General features: G+C 43.8%; 2 protein-coding genes across 2 annotated transcripts in view; one reads left to right on the forward strand and one right to left on the reverse strand.

The window, feature by feature from the left end:
• The window catches only part of PHF14 (PHD finger protein 14), a 41,325-nt gene extending 37,377 nt beyond the window's left edge, over positions 1-3,948 (forward strand). Inside the window, 1 exon segment of the mRNA XM_061557349.1 lies at positions 1,606-3,948. Coding sequence (XP_061413333.1) covers positions 1,606-1,701 — 96 coding nt within the window. The 3' untranslated portion in view covers positions 1,702-3,948.
• Positions 3,944-22,024, reverse strand: part of LOC133346054 (solute carrier family 35 member B1-like) — a 29,337-nt gene continuing 11,256 nt past the window's right edge. The window contains exons 2-9 of the mRNA XM_061557350.1: positions 19,991-20,085; positions 18,800-18,930; positions 17,329-17,359; positions 15,851-16,014; positions 13,402-13,528; positions 7,907-8,013; positions 4,748-4,901; positions 3,944-4,233 (exon numbers count right to left, since the gene is read on the reverse strand). Coding sequence (XP_061413334.1) covers positions 4,187-4,233; positions 4,748-4,901; positions 7,907-8,013; positions 13,402-13,528; positions 15,851-16,014; positions 17,329-17,359; positions 18,800-18,930; positions 19,991-20,085 — 856 coding nt within the window. The 3' untranslated portion in view covers positions 3,944-4,186. The remainder of the gene's footprint in view (positions 4,234-4,747; positions 4,902-7,906; positions 8,014-13,401; positions 13,529-15,850; positions 16,015-17,328; positions 17,360-18,799; positions 18,931-19,990; positions 20,086-22,024) is intronic.

Raw genomic sequence — 22,024 nt, forward strand, 5'->3', positions numbered from 1 at the left:
AACGTTGTTAAACACTCTACATAGGCAACTGTAGCCGGTGAGACGCCTGCAATTTAACACAGTCAACATGAAGGTGTGTCTACATAATTACTCTGCTTCAGCTTTTTTGTTTTAACAAATGACACGTCAGAAAATGCAGTCTTGCTTAGCTGCTCGTAACATTTAAAAACCACTCTGGCATGTAAACTGCCTTTTGAGTATCAAGATTGCCCCGACGGTTCTGCGATGTTTATTTTCCTCCTGTTTAAATCGCAACATGTTTATGGCCGTAGCTTATTATGCACATGTTACACCGTGATGTGTATTGCTGCTACACGTATGAGCTATTATTATTGTATTTCTTAACAACGTGTAGATTATGTCATTAATACGCCACCAAGCACTGTTGGGCCTGGAGGTGTCGATGAAAGCTGCCGTCGCATGTTGTGATCCCAATGCACGCATCGTTACCTGCAAGGCCAGCAGTCTTCCTCTCATTTGGTGACAAGCACCACAAATAATATTTGTGTCAAGCTTAACTGCATTGCATACTTTTCGATTTAAAGCTTTCGTGACTGCAGGGATTCATCTTCTTGGTTTTTTCGGTAAAGTCACGTAGAAGGGAAATAATAAAATAATAAAAATAAAACATAAAATAATTCTCACGACGTTTCGGCCACAACGCAAGCAGCCGTCCTCAGGTGAAGAACAGGTCTGTCGGAAACAACGCAAGCAGCCGTCCTCAGGTGAAGAACAGGTCTGTCGGAAAGACGGCTGCTTGCGTTGTGGCCGAAACGTCGTGAGATTTATTTTATTATGTTTTATTTTTATTATTTTATTATTTCCCTTCTACGTGACTTTACCGAAAGAACCAAGAAGATGCATTGCATACGTTGTCTTGCCAAAGCAGCGTTCTGTTAAATGGTTTCCTGTTTTCCGGAGAGTACTTAACTGTGTATCCGAATGAATATAATGAATAGAAGTTTATAGTAAACACGAATATTGAATGGTGTTACAATATCAATGAAGTATTTTGTGTTTGTCTTGTAATATTTCTATTCGAGGGTAAATAGTATCTACAGCCATTGTGGCAATGAAAGGACATGTTTCAATGTATTTAAGTACTGTATTATAAATGTGATATTTTCGGAAAATTTTTAGGGAGGCATTTATATAAATGTATATGAACATTAAAATATCTCATGGCTCTCTATGCACACAATGTATATATTACTTTTATTTTAATGATGAGCTTCCATCACCTGACAATGCACATGTCTGTGCGTATTTATCCATGAGACCTAATTTGAGAGGGATAGTTATAGCCTGACTTTTTTAGAAACTACATACAAAACCATTTGGAAAATTAAAGAATATTGTAAAATCAGTTGAATGATTGCATGGGAAATAAGTATTTTAGTTATATTTGGAGATCAGTTGGATTTAACTTTTTAATCATTCTCAAGGATGACACCGTTCTGGATTTCATCATTGCTTCTGGATGTTTTTTTTCCTTCTTCCGATGATGAATACGTGTTCCAATTCTCATCTCTCTGTTTTCATGCGCAGGTCTCTATCCGGTTGCTTTTACATGCAACGCTGCTTTGTCGTTCTCCTTTTTTGTAGGATGAAAACAACGACGAAGACCAAAAGGAAGACGAGAACGGTGCGAAAGGAAACAAGGAAGAATCCACCTCGCCTGCCATGAAGAAAAGCGTGTAATTAAAATTGTTAACCTCAAGTTGCGTGTCCTTTTATCGCCTGCAGTTACATGAAGCGTAGAGCATCTTAACAATGTGGTGTTGTATAGCGTCAATATTTAGAAATGTGTTTGCATTCTGTTGGTTCTGACAATATTTCCAGGGGAACAGTTTACATGAATTTCCACACTACGTGTCATAAGACTTGAGTTTCAGAAAAATGGGTCAGATGCTTGTACAAATTGAGTACGAACGTTCCAAGCCGCACATGGATACAATGCATTCGCCACTATTAGCGATGTTATTTTACGTAAGTTACCCTCGTTCGCAATGTATTTTTACATATTGTTTCTAACATTTTTTAAAATTCTCACATTTTTTATTTTAATTCCAGCCCATTCAGATACCCTTAAACAGCCTCCTTCAACACGTAATTTTCGTCAAAACGGGGTCCAAGCAGATGCTCCTTTAATTCGGGAAGCTGGGGAAAGTCACTGCATTCCAATTTGTGGAGAATAGGCAGAATGTGGTAGTTTGACAGCAGCCTTTGCAACTTACATTGTGTGCTCTAGGGCAGCGGCCCCCAACCTTTTTGGCACCAGGGACCGGTTTCGTGGAAGATAATTTTTTCACGGACCGGGTTGGGGGGGTGGTCATCATTGGGTCTTTCCCCCTTTTCAAAGAAGCTCTCCAGCGATGTTTGTTTTTTTACTCATTTTGGCTTGGGGTTAGCAGCTTGTGGGCTTACCAACACTGTGATTGAGACAAGTGCGGGAAAGAAGCGTGGACGGAAGTAGTCAATAAAATAATGGGCGGGCCACCGCTCACCTGCTGCTGTGCGGCCCGATAAATGACAATGCTTTCGGGCATTGTCATTTATCAGCTCTCATCTTACCTTTGTGCTTTTCTTTGATAGACTAGTGGTCAGTTGATGGAGCAAGTCTGCATAATTAACCTATGATAGTCTTCCTTGTGTAGCGTAAAGTAAATATGCAACACACCTTTAGCATCCCAAAAATACTGAACATAATCTTCTCTGCAGGGCACTTTGAATGTCTTGCGTTTGGGAGAAGTTGAATGTTTCTTCTGCATTGACCACCAGTTGGTCTCAGAGTCATTATCCTAAATTCAGGTCTCATCACCAGAAATAAATTGACCCTTAAATCTCTCCCAGTCTGCCTTCATTAGGTCAGGATTGTGATGAAAAGTTATTAGATGTTGTCCTCTTTGTGTCGCCTTGCTCATTTGCCAATATGAGATTCCACCAATTCCACACCCAAAGTGGCAGCTAACTGCAACAGTAAAAAGCTGATCTTTCAAAACCAAGTCTTGGACAGCCTCAATGTTTTCCTCACTGACTGAAGTTACAGGCTGCCCTAACCTGGGGTCATGTTCAGGAGTATTTCTGCCGCCCCAGAATTATGCAGCTCAACTTTTAACGATGGCGTATGATGGTGTCCCCCTTCACATTTTATATTAATTCAGACATTTCCGTTGGCTCAGTGTGTTCTAGTATAAAAAAAAGTTATGACAGGAACCGCTTGATTTCATCTGCCATCATAGTATACCTGCAGTTGGTGGATAAATTAGGAACAAATCAATTTAGTATATTGTTACCCAACTGTTTTGAGTAATCTTAACATAAGTTGCAATAAAATTAATGGTCTCTGGTATTTCCTTGATACATTTGGCTCAAAACATTGTGCCACCCTTCCATTTTGTGCTTTATTTAAGGCACTTTGCAATGCCATGGTATTGAAGTGCCCTATAAATGCAAGCTCTTGATCCTTTAATTTTAACTGAATATTTTCAGTATTGTTACAATGTTGATAACAGCATAGTGGTTCATCAAAAAAACCTGCCCAAACTGCTCACCTGAAACCTGGAACGTGTATGTAATACGTGCAGAAAATGTCCAACACGTGTTTCTTATAAAATGCCTTCCATTGTTTTGTGGCGAATGACAATAAAAAAATAAGGCGAAAAGTGCCCCACCCCCTTGCCTCTAGATTATTGTCAAAGTAATGCGTTCAAGCAATGAGTAAAGTGCCAGATGAAAACTATATGCTGTATGACACAGAGACGTTACAATACCTGGACTACAATCTTCTTGCCACATGTCATGGGTCCATGTTATTTGTAAGAATTCTGATGTTATTTCACTCGTACATAATTTGTAATTTACACAATGTTCTGCCACCTCCATGACTCATGCACATTTCCCAAGTAAAAAAATAAACAGTTGGGATTTATCCCATTTTCGCTTTCACACTATGCATACGCGCCTTCTTTAAATCTTGCGAATCGTGTGGATTTTTTAACAATGATGTGCTTACAAGTTCTCAGCTGCCACTTGTGAGACTCAAGTTATTTGCTTTATTTTTGGCTTCGTGATTAAATGCATGGTTATCGCAATATAAGTCTTATTTAGCGCGCTCAAAATAAATCGTGATAACATGTTACTGCTATAATTTAAAGTGTAGAAAATAATGCAATTTCATATCGGGTTATCGCGGTGTTGACAAACGTCCAAATTTAGCATCCAAGCCAAGACCTGCAAGAAAAAAAAAACACGAAGACAAATTAATGAAAGCAATCATTGCAAATCTCTGGAAGCATGCTCGATAGATGCTTTATGTTGCAATAGGTGCAGGAATATAGGCACTTGGCCTATATGCCGGCATTCCAGATGCACGGGTTCCCTTCCCTCGGATTATTTGCAACACTCGCATATTAGGATGACACACTGCATTATACGAACAGTGCTATTGTGCAAACCGGAAGTTAATTATATGATCGGTTAAATACATTGTGTGCATATTTTACGGACACAAATGTTAATGGTTACTTCAACGGCTTCGGACATGACGTTGAAACGTTCGTCAAAATACCGCCGCCAATTAACCGTCTTAGCAGTACTTATATGCTTACGTTCCTTTTTGTTTTAACACACTTTTTTTAATGGGTTAACAAATGCGCAAATGGGAAGTATCAATGCGGATTTATGGTGCAGATCTTATGTAATGGCAATGCAATTTAGTGTCGTGAAATTGCAAACAAAACGTTACCTAAGAATACGAGCACAGCGCCAAACCACTGCGGGCCTGTCATTGGGTTGCCAAAGAGAACGACGGACGTGAGGACGGTGAAGAACTTGCGCGTGGTGGTGAAGATGGAGCAGGTCAGAGGGCCGAAGGTCACCACCGTCATGAAGATGAATGCCTGCGTGGAGGGGGTTGATGCAGCGTGCAATGGGTTCTCGTCATCTTCGTCTCGCACATGTTTATACTTACACAGTTTATATATGTATGTAAACCCACGCTAATGTACAGCACAGTAAACCATTTTTTTTAAACTGCAGACAATTATAGTTGAAGCATGATGTTTTTATATTGTTCATTTGTTATGCATTAAAAATAACCAGTTTGTGCTATCACAAAAGAAAAGGTTTTGCATATACTGAAAAGCGTCTTATTAGGGTTAAGTCGTTTCCATCGGTTATAGCTGACTGCAATCAGCCTGGTGGATTACGTGTAAGTGTGAGATTAAAATTTTGCTTCATAAGTAATTTTGTACAGCCATTTTACAGTAATTAGAATGGTTCATGGTTATATACATACCAACTTTTATTAACGCAAACTGCACCCAGATGCATTCGCCAGATGCACAAAACTGGAAAAATTCTAACATTGTAAGCAATTATCGCAAAATCATTTACGCTGCTATTTTATTGCTGTAAAACTAATTTGTTGTAAAGTTGTATCAAAGCATTTTCAGTCCGGTATGACGTTAAAATAAACGCGTGTATTTTAGTGATAAAAATATTAATGTTAATTACACATAAAAAAATATTTTTGAATAAATGATTCAAAATAGTAAATGGTAAATCAATGTTTGTTAAATTGTTACACTTGTGATTGCTTGCCTTGCGAGGAGAGTGTATCCTCACGAAAGATGCACATTGCTCATGCTAAAAAGGTTCTGCTATGAAATGGCCAACACAACTTAAATAGTCTTACGTATTGTATTTGCGACCAGTATTAATTTCTACATCGCTGTCACGAAGTTCTTACGAAATGAAATTATGCTCCAGTAATAAAGTCACGCAGCCGCTGATTTTTTTCGTGATTGCATGGTGACATTTCTGGCCAGAAGTTTCACTGCCCACTGACATACACCCGTGGCATGAAACAGCTCGTATAATCTTTGCTAACCACTTTAACGCTTAATAATGTTGTATACCTAAATGTTAAACCATGCCATCGCGCTACATTTATTTTCTCAAATTATATGTTTCTCTGAATACTTTGCGCTGTAATTCAGCATGTCGGTTTCGAAACTGCTCAATCCCTATTTCTGAAGTCTTCACGAATATGGAAATGAAGGTTTATTCAAAAATAACCACAGACCATATGGAACACATGTAATTGCCTCCCAGGTTGACATTTTTAATATGATGTAAAAAAAAAAACCTTGTGGCAATACCATCTGGGCACCTTAACCGATGGTTATGGGGTAAAGTTGTGCACACTGAATCCATTAGCAAATGAAACCAGTTTAGCGTTACTCAAATAAGGAAAGTCTCCCACGCGTCTGCAATCTCAACCTGAGATCAAGGGGCCGACACTGTGGCTTTTACACAAGCCCCAGGTCACAATCGACAATGAGGAGCCGCGTCTCATTATTCGCGAGTCTCTAGGCAGCAACAGCCTCGCATCTCATCAGCGGCAAGCGTCGATCAGCCGTATGGCTGGGAAGCGTGGCCTTTTTTTAGCATCTGCGTTAAACCGTATGGAAGGAAACAGAGCCATGTGGCACACGCCATATTGGCTGCTTAAGGGTCAGATTTCCATACTCTTGACTTGTACAAACACATTCTTATCACTACTCTGTCTCATTATAGTTTGTGTTTGAACTTATTTTTTTTACATATATAGACACTATTTTATGCACTTCTTGACTTTGGTTGTTTATTTCTCCCAATACAGTATTGTAAAGAAGGTACCAGGCAGGCTACGGTCTTGCAAGGTATTGTCCACACGCCACTGCTAGCGGAAGGGCACTCGAGTGGGTATTCATTCTAGATTTGAAGCTTTCGTGACTGCAAGGATTCATATTCTTGGGTTTTTTCGGTAAAGTCACGTAGGTAAAATATTTAATAAAAATGTATTAAAGTAAAATAAAATAAAAATCACGACGTTTCGGAGGCAACACAAGCTTCCGTCTTCAGGTGGATGTTTTACCTACGTGACTTTACCGAAAAAACCCAAGAATATCGAGTGGGTATGTTGGCCTCCCCTTGATGCCGGCAAGAGGTCACAGAAGAGGTTGCAGTACCCGCACGTATTGTACACGATTTATATTACTGCTTTGTATCACTGTACTTATTAATACTGCCGTATATCTATTGCACTTTAGATATGGGTGCTGATTTACACCGACTCGATTGTGTTCGTAATGTTCAAAAGAGACGGTTTCCATCAAGTGCACTTTAATTGTTTGGGTTAAGAATGGCATTACGTCACGTGATTCGCACTTTTTAAACAAAAGTGTCGATCCATAAAGGGGCCATCCATAAATGACGTCACGTACCGGGGGGGGGGGGGGTCAGACATTTGTGACAATGTGTGACAAGAGGGGGGTTGGGGGTGTGAGAAATGTGACGTCACATCAAAATGCGCAACTTTAAATAAATATAGACAACACGTTCTACTTAATTAAATAGACTTTTTAATAAATGTATTCTTCTACAACATCAGAGTGCAGCGCCACATTAAATACGCACTACAATGACAATAGTTTAAAGCGATTTGAAGCATGTTTTATATATTTTGGGGGGGGGTCTGACTTTTTGTGACGCCGTGTGACGAAGGGGGGGGGGGGGGTAAAAAATCGTCCAAACTCGCGTGACGCCATTTATGGACGGCCCCAAAGGTGTTTTTGGGTTAGATCGGGTAAATATAAATGCGTCGTTAAACCCGCCACCACTCGACACAGCCAACTGGTAAGTGCCAATTCGTTACTACTTCAGCACACCGGTGTGTTGGAGAGTAGTAAACCCACAACATTTAGAATTGGAGTACGACCTTTCGCTTGTAATTACCGGTACCTTTATTATGGATAATATTGGTTGCGACAGCCTGCGTATTAAAACGTGACGATAACACGACCAAACGTTCACAAAGCTGTCATTGTCCTCCTTAACCCCTTCGACGCATTTCACTTGCCTGGCCCATTGCACTGGTGGCTGCGAACAGCGCCACGTGGAAGACGATGTCGGGGTGGCATTGTGCAAACAGGAGGAAGTGCCAGCCTTCCCCCGTGAACACGACCGCTACGGGTGGAGAGAAAATCGGGAGAGGGCATTAGAACGTTTCACACCATGTGTGGGCACGCCGAGTAATTTCTTGCAGGAACTCACGCTTTTGCCAACGATTGCTTGCTTGGTATGTTGCTGAAATGAAATCCGGTGCCACGTGCGCGGCTTGCCACGGACCTTGGCGCACAGAAAGAAACGTAGCCCCCCTGTCCAATTCTAGCACCCCCCACCATTGGAACCTCATTTACCAGTAAAAAATATGATAATTGTTTTTTTTTTACCCTTTTATCTGGCAACAAAACTGACACCTTTTTTTACGAGGAGTCATGTTTGCATAGACCACAATACTTGCAGTCATAATGCAAACAAAAAACATAACTCTGATAATGTATGCTCTGTCCTGGGAGTTGATTGGTCCACACCCGAGACAGTTTTCCTTAGAGCCTAGTCTCACGTGGTGTTGGACCAGATGACGCCAATTCTACCACCCCCCACCATCCTTTGTAGGCCGGTGGCTGGACCTCCCTCCTGGCGCTTGCTCCTCATGTCCCGTTGCATTTGCGTTCCCTGCTCACTCGATAGCTATGCCCCAACGACCATATTGCGATGTCGCAGCAATGTTCACACAAAACATTATGAACGCAGCAAACCTGCTCTGCTAACACACATCCTACGGATTGGAACCACTCAGTGTAGAACACGTGTCCTCTTGGACACGCGCAGTACAGTACTGATTGTCCACATCTCTTGCCATGTTATACGGGGTGGTCCATTTGTAATTTTCCTGTTTCTTTTCAAGAGGCGATTGAATATTGTGAAAGCGACGGCTCCATATCGTTACAAGGATGCAGAAAATGGAGGTGGTTAAGCATGGATGGTGGGAGAGATGTTTACTCTATAATTTATAGTATTTAGTGGCAGAGGTGGGACAAAGTCATTGTTATGCAAGTCCAAGTCGAGTCTGAAGTCATCAAATTCATGACTCGAGTCTGACTCGAGTCCAAGTCACATGACTCGAGTCCACACCTCAGAGGTGGGACAAAGTCATTGTTATGCAAGTCCAAGTCGAGTCTGAAGTCATCAAATTCATGACTCGAGTCTGACTCGAGTCCAAGTCACATGACTCGAGTCCACACCTCTGTTTAGTGGGATATCTATTCATGGATAACCATGTATACTCTCATGCTAGTTGTACGTGATACAGTTTTCACTTATTTTATGGCTATTTAAAATTATAGCTTATTGAATCATTCCTTTTTGGCTGGAATAGTGAAATCGACGGCTTGACACGAGTAATTAACACAGGAGGTGACACGTTACACAAGTGTTTAATTATTTTGTTGAATAATGTCAATATATTGCCAATGATTAATAATTGTGAATGCATATTAAGTCGATGTGTATTTCAAAGGGGACCTAACCATGGGATGATGATTCTGAGGAATGATAGGCTTTTGGAAAAATTACAGAAGAGTGTATGCACCTACGTGGGCCCAAGTTACTGCGTGAACTGTTTCCAGGATAGATCCATCCCACGTGACCACGCTATGGCTACTGCCCTCTGACCCACGGGAAGGACCGATTGTATCCACTTTCACCATCGCAATGGTTGGGAACCTCTGTGCTGCGACAGGAGGTTTCAGGCAAGCCCAATTTTGTTGTCGTTATAAACACCTGACCTCTGCCGAGATATATAACACTGCTCCATGCACTGTATTCACTTACATCTGCTGTGCATGGCAAATTAAACTGCCTGGAGTGCATCATGAAGCTGACCAACAACTACCGGTGTCTGATGCACTGTTTACTTTCATTATGATGTCTGCTTCTACCTCTTCTCGAATATTGATTTGTTTTTTTACCGATGCTGTAAAGGTGTTGGGTTTGTTATGCAAGTGGGAATAACATTTACGCACAGAGGACCAATGTGTACAAAAAAGCGTGGGGTGATGTTACGCTCTCAGTATTGAGCTTGTGGACATAGAACCACAATAGGAACCTTTTTCACGTCCTCCCCCCCTCCTCTCCTCTCGCGTAATGTAAATCCAAATGGATGTTTACGATCCCTGCCAAACCTCAAAGATTTTGCCGCACAGACAAAGGGGGGCAGAGCTCGCTGTCGCCATCTCGCTGTGCTGTTGGCCGGAGTTGCTGGTAATTACCGAGCACGGCATGCAGTAGCAGACAGCGACAGATGAGGGACAGGTGCGGAGATCAGTGGGTGCACGCACCTAACGCCAAACAAAACACACCCTGAAAAATGTTCCTTATTAATGCGAACATGGCAGTCATAATTATCCTCTTTAATGGCAGCCATGCTAATGCGAAATAAAAAAAAAACACACAACAGACCGTTGACTCAAAATATCCCAACAGTGATGGCATTGAACTCTTTTTTTTTAAAACGTAAATAAGTGAAAATAAAGTCTAAAATGAGAAGTGCAGCCTGCGACTCATCATGTTAGATGTAGTTTCTCTCCGAAGAAGTGTGCAAATAAACGGCATAATAAGTGACAAATGCAGATTGTTATGGAATCCCAGGGTGTTACATCTCTATTTGCAGGCACGACATGATACCGGCCGCCATACCACCACTGAGCCTGCTGGCACTTCTGCAAAAAATTACTGAAAGCAACTGTGAGACGCACGACAAAGTATGCACGATACACAACGCGTTATCGAATGTGAGCAGTGTGTGTGTGAATGATTGTTTGATTGGGCAATGGAGTTGATGGTGATTATTATCACCGACTTAAACTCGCTACAATTGTGTTATAATTATCGTGTGTGACAGCATTGTTGCATTCGATTACAACACGTTGTTGGAGTGGATCTGGAGATTCGATAGGTTTTTTTTTTTAGAAAAATGCAGTAATTCTTAACATTTTCCATATTTTACACAAAAATGTTGCATTCTCAGTTCACACTCAACGTGTGAATTATTGCTTTCGACGTCAACATCGCGTCCGGTTAGGCCACCTTCGATGTAAAATGTCCAACGTGCTCTAGTAATGACGTAACTTTCCCATAAATCATACATTTGTGCGGGCTTGAAACCTATTTGTAGAATTGGTTCCTTACATTACAATGCGCACTGCGATCAGTTTCAAAACGGCTTCTCCTTTTTCTTGGCTGAATTTAAAAGGCGACATCAACCAGCTCGTAAATACGTTTCAGATTTTTATCGGAGTGCAACGACTGTGAAGCCTCAACCCAGGGCAAGCACGGTACGTCGTGCGCATATCCGTCAAGGTCCCCCGTGCAATTTAAGGCGTCATTGCTACATTCGCAGGGAATGAAGGCAAAGAGATATAAGCCAGGGAGTTGCACGGGACACGCGTGCACGCACGCAATTGCCATCGGGGCTCCTTCCGTGTGTCACAAATAGTGGCCGCGTGTTGTCAACGCGAGAGAAATCTGCCACGAATCCACATGGTGGTCCAGATGTATTGTGACCCCCCCCCCCCCATTTAATTCTTAAAAACTTAATATTTGATAATTGGGTTTTTACCCTTTTATCTGGCAACAAAACTGACACTTTTTTTTACAAGGAGTCATGTTTGCATAGAACACAATACCTGCAGTCATAATGCAAACAAAAAACACAACTCTGATAATGTATGCACTGTCCTTGAAATTGATTGGTCCACACCCGAGACAGCTTTCCTTAGAGCCGAGTCTCACATGGGTTGGACGAGATGACGCCAAAAAAACGTAATATTTGTTTTAATAATGAGGTTTATTTAAAACAGAAATGAATATGCAAAGGAAAAAAACATGTTCGGGGTGAATTAATTGGGGGGGGGGGGGGGTCACAAGACATCTGGACCGCCCTGTATAAGCAAGCATCGGGGGGGGGGGGGGTTATTTGAGTAATTAGGTTTCGCCGTCTCCTTTTGAGTGGGCACACAAGACGAGGCAGTGAGCGACGAGCCTCTCCGCACAAGCCCGTGGTGTCCCCTTTCTCATTTACACGCGCGGCATGCCGTCCCGAACACTCCCAGCCTCGCCACGGGCTCAGCTGGAGGTTCGCGTCACTCAAATCACCACGCGATTATTTTATTTATAGGCCTCGTTCGAAGAACGCCCATTGTATGTAATGGGAGCATTTTGTGTTTGATATAAAGTTCAATTATCGGGGAGGAAAATGAATGTGTGTGTGTGTATAGATGCAACAAGCGAAATGTAAATTAACAAGAATAATCCCGTGTAGAATTATTCTTGGATTAGCAAATAGCTGCAAGTGTGATCCCCCACCCACCACCCCAGCCTCTACATTTGTTTTTAATCACTTTTATGAGTCAAGCAAGTTTATCTGTTAATTGACCAGCGCAAACCTCTGTGCTAGTCAACATCATGGTGACATTTAATCTATTTAACTAAGTCTGGGGGATATTTTTAATGCAATATTATTTATTTGGGAAAAGATGTTTCAATCCTGCAGATCACTACATCATCAATTGATTTAATTTATTTTACCGTAATTGATAATTAATACATTACTAAATAAATATAACTACACCGCATTCCAATTGCACATCAGTGATCTGACTTGTAAATACATAGGACTAAAAAAGTAAACGTATAAGGCAAACGATGGTATTTGTAAATAGAAATAATGAACAGTAATTTTTTTCTAAATGTACCAATGATTATAACAAAAATGGCGTTATGTATGAAAGCGTGCGTAATCATCGGGGCATTGTCAGTTCGACAAGATGGATCAGTGTCTCATAGGAAGAAGACCTTGGGTTCAACTCCCGCCTCAGGCAGCAGTTGCACCCACAGATCAATGCACATGACCGCCCATACAAACAGACCATCTCAATACAGGAAAGGTAGAATGGCAAATAGTGGTACTGATTTGGATTTCAAAGCGTCGAAACACTGCAAGATAAATGAGCGGACGACGCCTCCTTGCGCATATTCGTCTCCACGTAGAACAGTTTCACTTTCCTACACCAGGGACGTTCGGTCAGCCATTGACCTCACCGCACGTCACTTTCCTACACAACCCATCATCTTCACGGCCTTGGAAGAGTACATCATCTCAGCAGCACTGTTTCAAGACAAGCAAACTCTGCACCGTATTCGACATACAGTGTCTCATCAGCAGAGTCAGGCTTGTTTGAATTATATCTACTACAGGCATTTTAGGAGGAAGCTGAACAGGGTTACCATATAAATCTAAACAGCACGTGCAGACCCAAGACATATATAACAGTACAAAAGAGAAACCTAAAATGCAAGTTGGAGCAAATCGAGCAGCGGCGTGACACACCACACAGCCGTCTCAAGCACCGCCTATCTGCCCAAATGGTTGCAATCAAGGCGTCTGGACCACGGCCCACCATCTGTGCCCGCGTCATCTTTTCACGACGCAGCGTGGGGTGGGATTCTTACGCAGGGCCAGGGCGAGGGAGGACCAGGCGTTGACGTGGAACATCATGTGGAGGAAGGCGGTTTGGTGCCGCAGCTTCATGTGCTCCTGCAGCACCCCCGTGAGTCCATCCAGCACCAGGGAGCACAGCTTGGGGAGACACACACAAGACAAAGGTCCCCCGTGTAGTTTACACGGAGTGTCGGGGCAAGTGAGCGCATATCAAGGCTGCCATAGCGCACGAGGGGGTGGTGTGGTCTGCGCCACGACCCGGACGCCTTTGTCTCCCCACACAGACGTCCATGCCCCCCAACAAGGTTTTGATTTTCAGTGGCTTTTAATGGGAGATGCAAAGAATGTCATGGATCATCATTGCCCCCCGCCTCCCAGTGATTCAATGAACCGTCACGATTTGCGGCAGTGATTCAAAAATCTGTTTCTTTCTGTTTTGTTTTGCAATGTTGTTCGCTCCATTAACCTCAAAATGTAACATTAACGTGTTCATTACTTCTCCTAAATTGTAACTAATCGATTCTCGCATGCACATTTCTAAAAGTTTCACGTGAGCAAAATTATCTATTTTAATTGTTGATTTGCACACCAATGAGTGCCTATCAGATGCCACTCGAACGGTAAAGAGTGCAGAGGAGAACCCACGTTCATGCTTCGGTCTCCACGGCGCGAGGCGCGACTCTTCAGAGGAACAGCAGATGTCACATTAACTCGGAGGGAATCTGTCGCTAAGATGTGAATATGGTATCGTTATGGTAGTTTTAATTACAGGAATGCAATGCTGAATCTGCTACCCCCTGCTCCTATCTTATTTGGAACAGGAGTCCAACCAAATCAAAGCTAGATACGCCCTTCACTCTTCGTGTCAATCGATTCGCGGTCACAATAACTGTTCAGTTATGAATTTATGTTTCCGAAACGTTTCCCAGCCGTAACCGTGTCCAAAACGTGCAATGTTCCCGAACTCAACCCGCGCACCCGATGAGCACCCTCTGGTGTCCCTTCATCACATAGCAGGTGCAGTATCCACTGAACATGCAGTAGTAGTCAGTAATATCCTACGGCTGCTGAAATGTGCTTTGCATCGTATGCAAATTGAAATATTTGAACGGTATTTTAAAAATTTCGATTTAAAGCTTTCGTGACTGCAGGGATTCATCTTCTTGGTTCTTTCGGTAAAGTCACGTAGAAGAGAAATAACTAAATAATAAAAATAAAACATAATAAAATACAGTTCTCACGACGTTTTGGCCACAACGCAAGCAGCCGTGGCCGAAACGTCGTGAGAATTGTATTTTATTATGTTTTATTTTTATAATTTGATTATTTCCCTTCTACGGTGTTTTAAAAAATATATATTCACATATAACTCATATTCTTTTGGTCTTTCGGTAAAGTCACGTAGATAGATTCAAAGAAAATTACAAAAAATAACTAAAAACTACGACGTTTCGATCGCAACACAAGCGTTCGTCATCAGGAAGAGGCTGGTTAGCTTCTAAAGGTAAACTGTTTATAAAGGGTTGAAATGGACGTAGCCCAAATGTCAGCAGCCAATGTGAATGTAAAGAGTGATGGGCAGCGGCCGCGACGGTGGTGGGTTTTCCCACCAATCAAAGGGCTGCCCAGCGAAAATTTGCATGATAATGTGAGATCGTTGAGAGGCCTCCACAGTGGGCGCCCGGAGGTGGCTATGTTAATGTGAGAGATTAGCATGTTAATGTGAGACATTAGCATGTTAATGAAAGATCGCAAAGCAAAAACAATCCTTCCCAAAATAATTCCCTCATCAAAACTCTACACCACAGAGCCCGATGTATTTCCGACCATTTCAACCTTTATAAACAGCTTGCCTTTAGAAGGTAACCCCCTTTTCCTGATGACGAACGCTTGTGTTGCGATCGAAACATCGTAGTTTTTTGCTCTTTTCCTTGAACCTATCTACGTGACTTTACCGAAAGACCCAAAGAATACGAACTCCTGCAGTCACGAAAGCTTTAAGTCAACACATATAACTCATTACCAAATACTGCACCCCTTGCAAACACACCCTCTCACACGCCCTGCATGATGAATCCAGGTCGTGCCAATCACCCGAGCTCAGCCACCCAACATCACAAGCCCTCCTGAGCCACATTCGCCACCCCTCGTTAGCTCCGTTGAATCACGTCGCCGTGAAGCACGCCACGTGCGCACGGTGGCAACGATCAACCCCCCCGCCCCCCGCCCCTGTTAGACGCCAGCTTCGGGCGCACGACTCGAAACGCAACGACCTGAACGATGCCGTGACAGATGCCGCATTAACGCGCGCGCGCGCGGGCACCTGTGCCTGGGCCGGACTGCCCCCCCCCCCCCCACCTATCCGCCTGCCCGCCCACTCTCTGCGCGATGCCAACGTGCCAGGGCACAGAAGCGATTGCCAACGATGGTAACAGCGGGACAAATTGACGCCTCGCCCACCAGCAGGAGCTCTCCGACCCCCACCCCTCGCAGCGCAGACGTCCCCGCGCGCGCCGCGCCGTCGCGGTACATGAACAGGGTGACCCCCGTCACGATGAGCAGCACGCACAGGTACTTGGCCACGGGGTATTTCTTGCGCGCAAACACGAGGCCCAGGAGGAACACTGCAAGGCAGAGGGGGGGGGGGGGGGAGCGGCGTCGTGATTTTGTTAAGGGCAATTGCGCCCGCAGAGGCGCGGACGCGTTTAGCACACGGGGAGGGTTCGGGGCCGCGTGCGGTGTGCGTGGCTGTGCTGAACGTGGCGGACGGGCATTGGCTGGACAGCGAACGGCGAAGGTGAATCAGTGGGGAAAACAATGATAAATGTTCACCGTGTCACCGCCGTTTACGCAAACAAGGGGGTCCGCGTTTCGTAGCGGTTAATGCTGTCATTGCGACGATTGCACACACTGCCTTCGCGGGTATGCGCTCTGTACCGCTGTGAATTGTGCCAAGGGGCGTGCGTTGTAGTGGCCTTTTTGTTGTAAACAAATGCTGCCATCTGCTGAAAATCGAGAGCTCCATTCGCTGTCCCCTTGTGAACAATCAGCGGTGCTCTATGCTCTCATGCAGCAGCAATCGGTGTAGCGACCCATGCATTAATCTATTAATGTTCATTTTTAACATAAATGTTTTTTTTTGTTCATGTTATATGTAATAGAGCAGTGGTACATTGATCAGCGTGCCGTGCTATAAACCAGATTCCTGGCCACGGCTACTCACCCCCCTCCCATTACCAATCAACATTGACCACGGTGGTGAAGTATGGTCAAAATCCCCATAACTGGATTGAGAATTCTAGATTTGAAGTTTTTGTGACTGCAAGGATCCATACTCTTTGGTTTTTTCGGTAAAGTCACGTAGGTGAAAATAAAATTAAAATTAAAATGAAAAACAACTAAATTAAATCACGACGTTTCGGAGGCAACACAAGCTTCCGTCTTCAGGTGGAACCGTTCCAGCCAAAATCACTGTAGTAGATTTAATTTAGTTGTTTTTCATTTTTATTTATTTAATTTTCACCTACGTGACTTTACCGAAAAAACCAAACAGTTTGGATTGAGAATGTCTGAAATCGATTTTGTTATTTATCTAAATTATTTCACCTCAATGTTAAAGCGTTTACTCTTTAAAACGCTTGTCGATCCTCAATCGCGACAATTCATCGAGTGGCCACGGCGTGAATCTTGTTAAACCCGCCGCGTGTTCGTCACCTCGCGTGGACCAATGCGCTGCACGGTTTTTTTGTGTTGAACCTCTTTCGCACCGTACGCAGCCAACCGTGCTAATCGTAGGTGCGTCGCTAACTACGTTTTCTTTCGGGCGTGTGTAATGACTTCATTGCCCAGCGGCCGTGATTATGTGAGCGGGCAGATGTTCCTCGTTTGTGTCAGGAAAGCAAAACACATTTCAAGGCAATTAACGTGGAAGCGCTGACCTGAGATCGGTTTACATGACTTCCCCAACACCTAAACACACAGACACACAAAGACGCGAAGGTTAATACGACATTAACCAATTCCCCACTCGCATTCAATTACTTTGGTTCTCAAAACAAGGACAAGTCTGATGCAACATCACTTTGTCCCATCGAGTGATGCTAATTCAGCCATTCTCTGTGTGCATTCATCGCTTTCTTCACCACTGGATTCCCATCAACATAATTTGCACAGTTGTATTTGTATGGGTTGAGCATTTTACTGTTTCGTAAATGGAATTTGTCTTTCACTGACACTACTGCGGTCATTCACTGTTGTTGTGATAGCAGTGTCCTGACTATAGCTGTAATTGAATGTAATTTGTCACATGTAGATTAATTCGATGTGTGAAAAAACTAATTCAGTCCATCCTAAATGCATTTATTTTAGAAACATTGAGGATGCGTATATTTGTATCCTGATTGTGACTAGGATAATGTTTTTGTAAGAACGTACACATTTGGTATTCATTTTTGCATGTATTTCCTGAAGAAAAAAATATATGCAAAAATAATTACTACTGGGAAACCATAGTAAACAATAAATGTACCAAATCTGTATATTATTATAACAATAACTCAACTAAACAATATTACAGTCTCATACCTGATATTAATAATTCGTTGATTGTTTAAGAGGTGTGAAATATACTCTATCCCATATTCTAAAGTGCCAAAAAAAGAGAATTTGCCTTTCATATTCTTCATTGAAATCAAGTACATATTATCATAGCACGGTTGGCTAAGTACGGTGGGAAATATATTCAACAAACATACATAATGCTGGCTGCAAAAACAGAAAGATCTGATTGCCAATTGCCACTGGCAAGCTGTGTAAGATTGGCGACTCGTGTACAAGCTGTAACTCTCCGATGCGTTCTCGCGTTCAGAGAGCTTACAACTTATGTTTTCTTCATTAAAACAATAAATAGAGTCTGCTTCGGCACCAAACACGCACGTAACAAAAACAACTAAGACCACCAGCCTACGGGCCTTCTGGACCAATGTTTCCCAGCAGTATTTGTTTCCTTCGGAAAACCACATATCTGGGTTCCATTTTCAGAGCATCATCTGCAGAGTTCGGCCTGTTAAATAAAATATGCAGATAGCTGATGTTGCTGGTCAATGCATTTAATTGCTGTGTGAGATTCTGCATAATGCACCCAATCACAGTTGCTCAGCGCAAGCCCAAGCCCAAACACCCAAAATGCTCAGCAGCTAGTAACAAACAGCGCTATTGATGGTGTTAAGAGACAAGGGTTAATACGTTCTTCGAACTGAGCAACGTTCTAAGAAACTGGGAAAAGTGACGATGCCATGGAATTCCAAAGTGGGAGCAGTGCGAGGAGTGAACGCATGCATGCTTTGTGAGAGTGTGAGTGGGGTGAGCGCATTGCATGTTGAGGGGCGGTGAGGGGGGTTGGGGGGGCACCTGGGTGGGATAGTGGATGAACTGCAGGGCCACGTTCCCAGAGACCATGGCCCCCAGGCAGGTGAGTGCGCACGCCATGTACATCCACTGCGCCGTGTGGTCCACGCCCGGGGTGGGTGCACAGCATCTCACTGAGCGTGGCAGAGGAGGACACCGCCGCACATTTGCCTTCCTCCTTCTTGAGTTCTCTGCCTGAGGTTAGGTTCAAGGTTCAAGTTCCCTGCATCCTATTTCATTGGCATAGATTGCTTGGCATGGGGCCCTGGTGCACAAAATGAAAGCACGGTGGCGAGATGTTAACCATCTCTCCTGCTATGCAAGAGGTCCGTGGGTTCGATCCCGACCCTGACAATGCCTGTATATTTGGAGTTTGCATGTCTCTTTCCCCGGGTCCTCTGGCTTTCCCTTCCACATTTATAAACGACATGCGTTAGAGTATTTGGCTGCTATACATTTCCACATGATAAGCCACTTCATTTAGCTATCATCTGTGGCTAGGTTACTTCTGAAAAATAACTAAATAGCTCAGTGGGCCTTACCCTGGTAAAAAATTTTTATATCTCAACGAAGTGGCTTATCGTGTGGAAATGCAGAGGAGCCAAATATTCTAAACACAAAACCGGAAGACCCGGAGGAAAATCCACACGACCACGGGGTGAACATGTAAACTCCAAATATACAGCAGCAGGCGTCAGGGTCGGGATCGAACCCACGACCTCCTGTATAGCAGGCGAGGTTGTTGACATCCCGTGACCATAGTGAGATGGTTCCGCTGTCCTCTGCAAACGAACGGGTCCCACGACTCTCGTCCCAAACATTTAGAATTTTACCTCCATAAATGGGAAGAAAAATATATGCATGTAATTGGGATTTTAGCGAGGGTTGGGGTTAGGTAAATAGATTAATTTAGGTATGCAACAGTGGAATGACAAATAGTTGTGAAATTAATAGGGTTATGGTTAGATACAGCTATATACGCATGCATATATGTAGCATTCGGGGTTAAGGCATATATACGATTAGTCCAGATCTAAAATGTATTACAATGCACATTTCAAAGCCTTGTTTTGTGTATTGTAATTCAAAATCTATATCAAATACAGCAGTAGTATTGTTACATTGCACTATTAAGGTTCCCTTTGCTTGTAATGAGAGCACCTGCAGATGCGCGTGTTGGTGCCACACACTCACTCATCTTGGCAAACGCAGCGCCACTTGTGCACTGGATGAGCACGAGGGTGAGCGCGAACGTGAACATCTCCCCGTGCCCGTAGCGGCCCCGAGTTCTGTGCAGAAACCACAGACGGCACAAACACCGGGCACAGTAATCACAACTACCAGCCATGCACACCACAGAGACACCATCCACATTAACACTATCCATAGACACAACATACACCAGCCGCATTAACACTAGCCATAGACACAACACACACCAGACACATAAACACTAACCATAGACACAACACACACCACATTAACACTAGCCATAGACACAACACACACACCAGCCGCATTAACACTAGCCATAGACACAACACACACACCAACCACATTAACACTAGCCATAGACACAACACACACTACATTAATACTAACCATAGACACAACACAGACACCAGCCGCATTAACACAAGCCATAGACACAACCCACACCAGCCACATTAACACTAGCCATAGACACAACACACACACAAACCACATTAACACTAGCCATAGACACAACACACACCACATTAGCACTAGCCATAGACACAACACAGACACCAGCCGCATTAACACAAGCCATAGACACAACCCACACCAGCCACTTTAACACTAGCCATAGACACAACACACACACAAACCACATTAACACTAGCCATAGACACAACACACACCAGCCACATTAACACCAGCCATAGACACAACACCAGCCACATTAACACTAGCCATAGACACAACACACACCACCAGCCACATTAACACGAGCCATAGACACAGCAAACACCCCATCCACATTAACACCAGCCATAGACACAACACACACACCAGCCGCATAGGCATAAGTCATAGACACTGCAGACACCGACCAAAGAAATTGGACACCACATCCACATTCACCACAGGCGCTACAATCAAAAGCGCCACAGATACCGGTTTGCATGCCCCACAAAACGCGCTGTCGCTGCGTCTCATGGCAAATGACAGCGCAATAGCCCGAAAGCGCACGCGGGCTTGTCGACTTTGCACTTCCATACAATTTTCTCTTTTTATGGAGTAGCCTACTGATGCACTATGGGTTTCATATCAGAAAAAAAAACGCACTTACATAAATAATGGGAAAAAGAGAAACCGGCGGTACGCCTGTAAATGTGAAAGTTGACGTGTCAAACGCGCCTTCTAACTGTGTGATAGGACATGCAGTCAACGTTGCTCTCCGTGGCGCTGGCATTATCTCATTCGCGCAGGCTTATTCGCCCAGTCGCTTTGCTCACCATTCCAACGCTTATCGTGTAAATGCAGGAATGGTGGTGATGATGATAATAATAAGACACGCCGAGGAAAGAAAGACCGAGCAAATGATCCGGATTGTTCCGCGGCACAACACAACGCGCCGGACTTGGCGAACGCAGAGAATGGGCGTGCGTGCAAGATTAAGAAGCCTCCACCACCCACAACGTCTGCACAAGCCCCGAGCGAATTGGCGAGAAAGCGACATCTATGAGGCGCTTAACCAGCTTAAGCCCGAAAGGGGACATGAGGGAATGCGCGTGGACATTAAGTGACCGAGACATCGGATAACGCCGGCCCACACCTGATGTTCAGACCCCATTCGTATACAGCCGTAACCACATCAACAACGACACGCCTATTTCACGCTCGCAAGTAAGCTGTTGATGTCTGTATACTCCACTCTCGACCCCCCCCCCCCCCCCCCCTGAACATCACAATCTCTTTATTTTTCCCTGGGGACTTGCGACTTGGAGGTCAGTCTAAAATATTCTTTGCCTATTGACCTATAAATCCTGGCACCTGCCCTACCCATGGATTGTGGGCAGAGAATGCGCATGGGGGGGGGGGGGGGCGGATACGTGATCGTGAGACACTGAGGAGGAGACGACGAGTCTGGGTTTCACCGTGAAACGAGCTCCTCAGTTGGAGCTGCTCGCGCTGTTGTGAGTTCGTGGGCATGGAACGGACCCGTGACGTCGTTTCTTAAGGCCCGTGGTCACGTACAGGCCG

Source organism: Lethenteron reissneri, chromosome 23, assembly GCF_015708825.2.
Source record: "Lethenteron reissneri isolate LAM-NWPU_2019-01 chromosome 23, ASM1570882v1, whole genome shotgun sequence".
Classification (NCBI taxonomy): Eukaryota; Metazoa; Chordata; class Hyperoartia; order Petromyzontiformes; family Petromyzontidae; genus Lethenteron; species Lethenteron reissneri.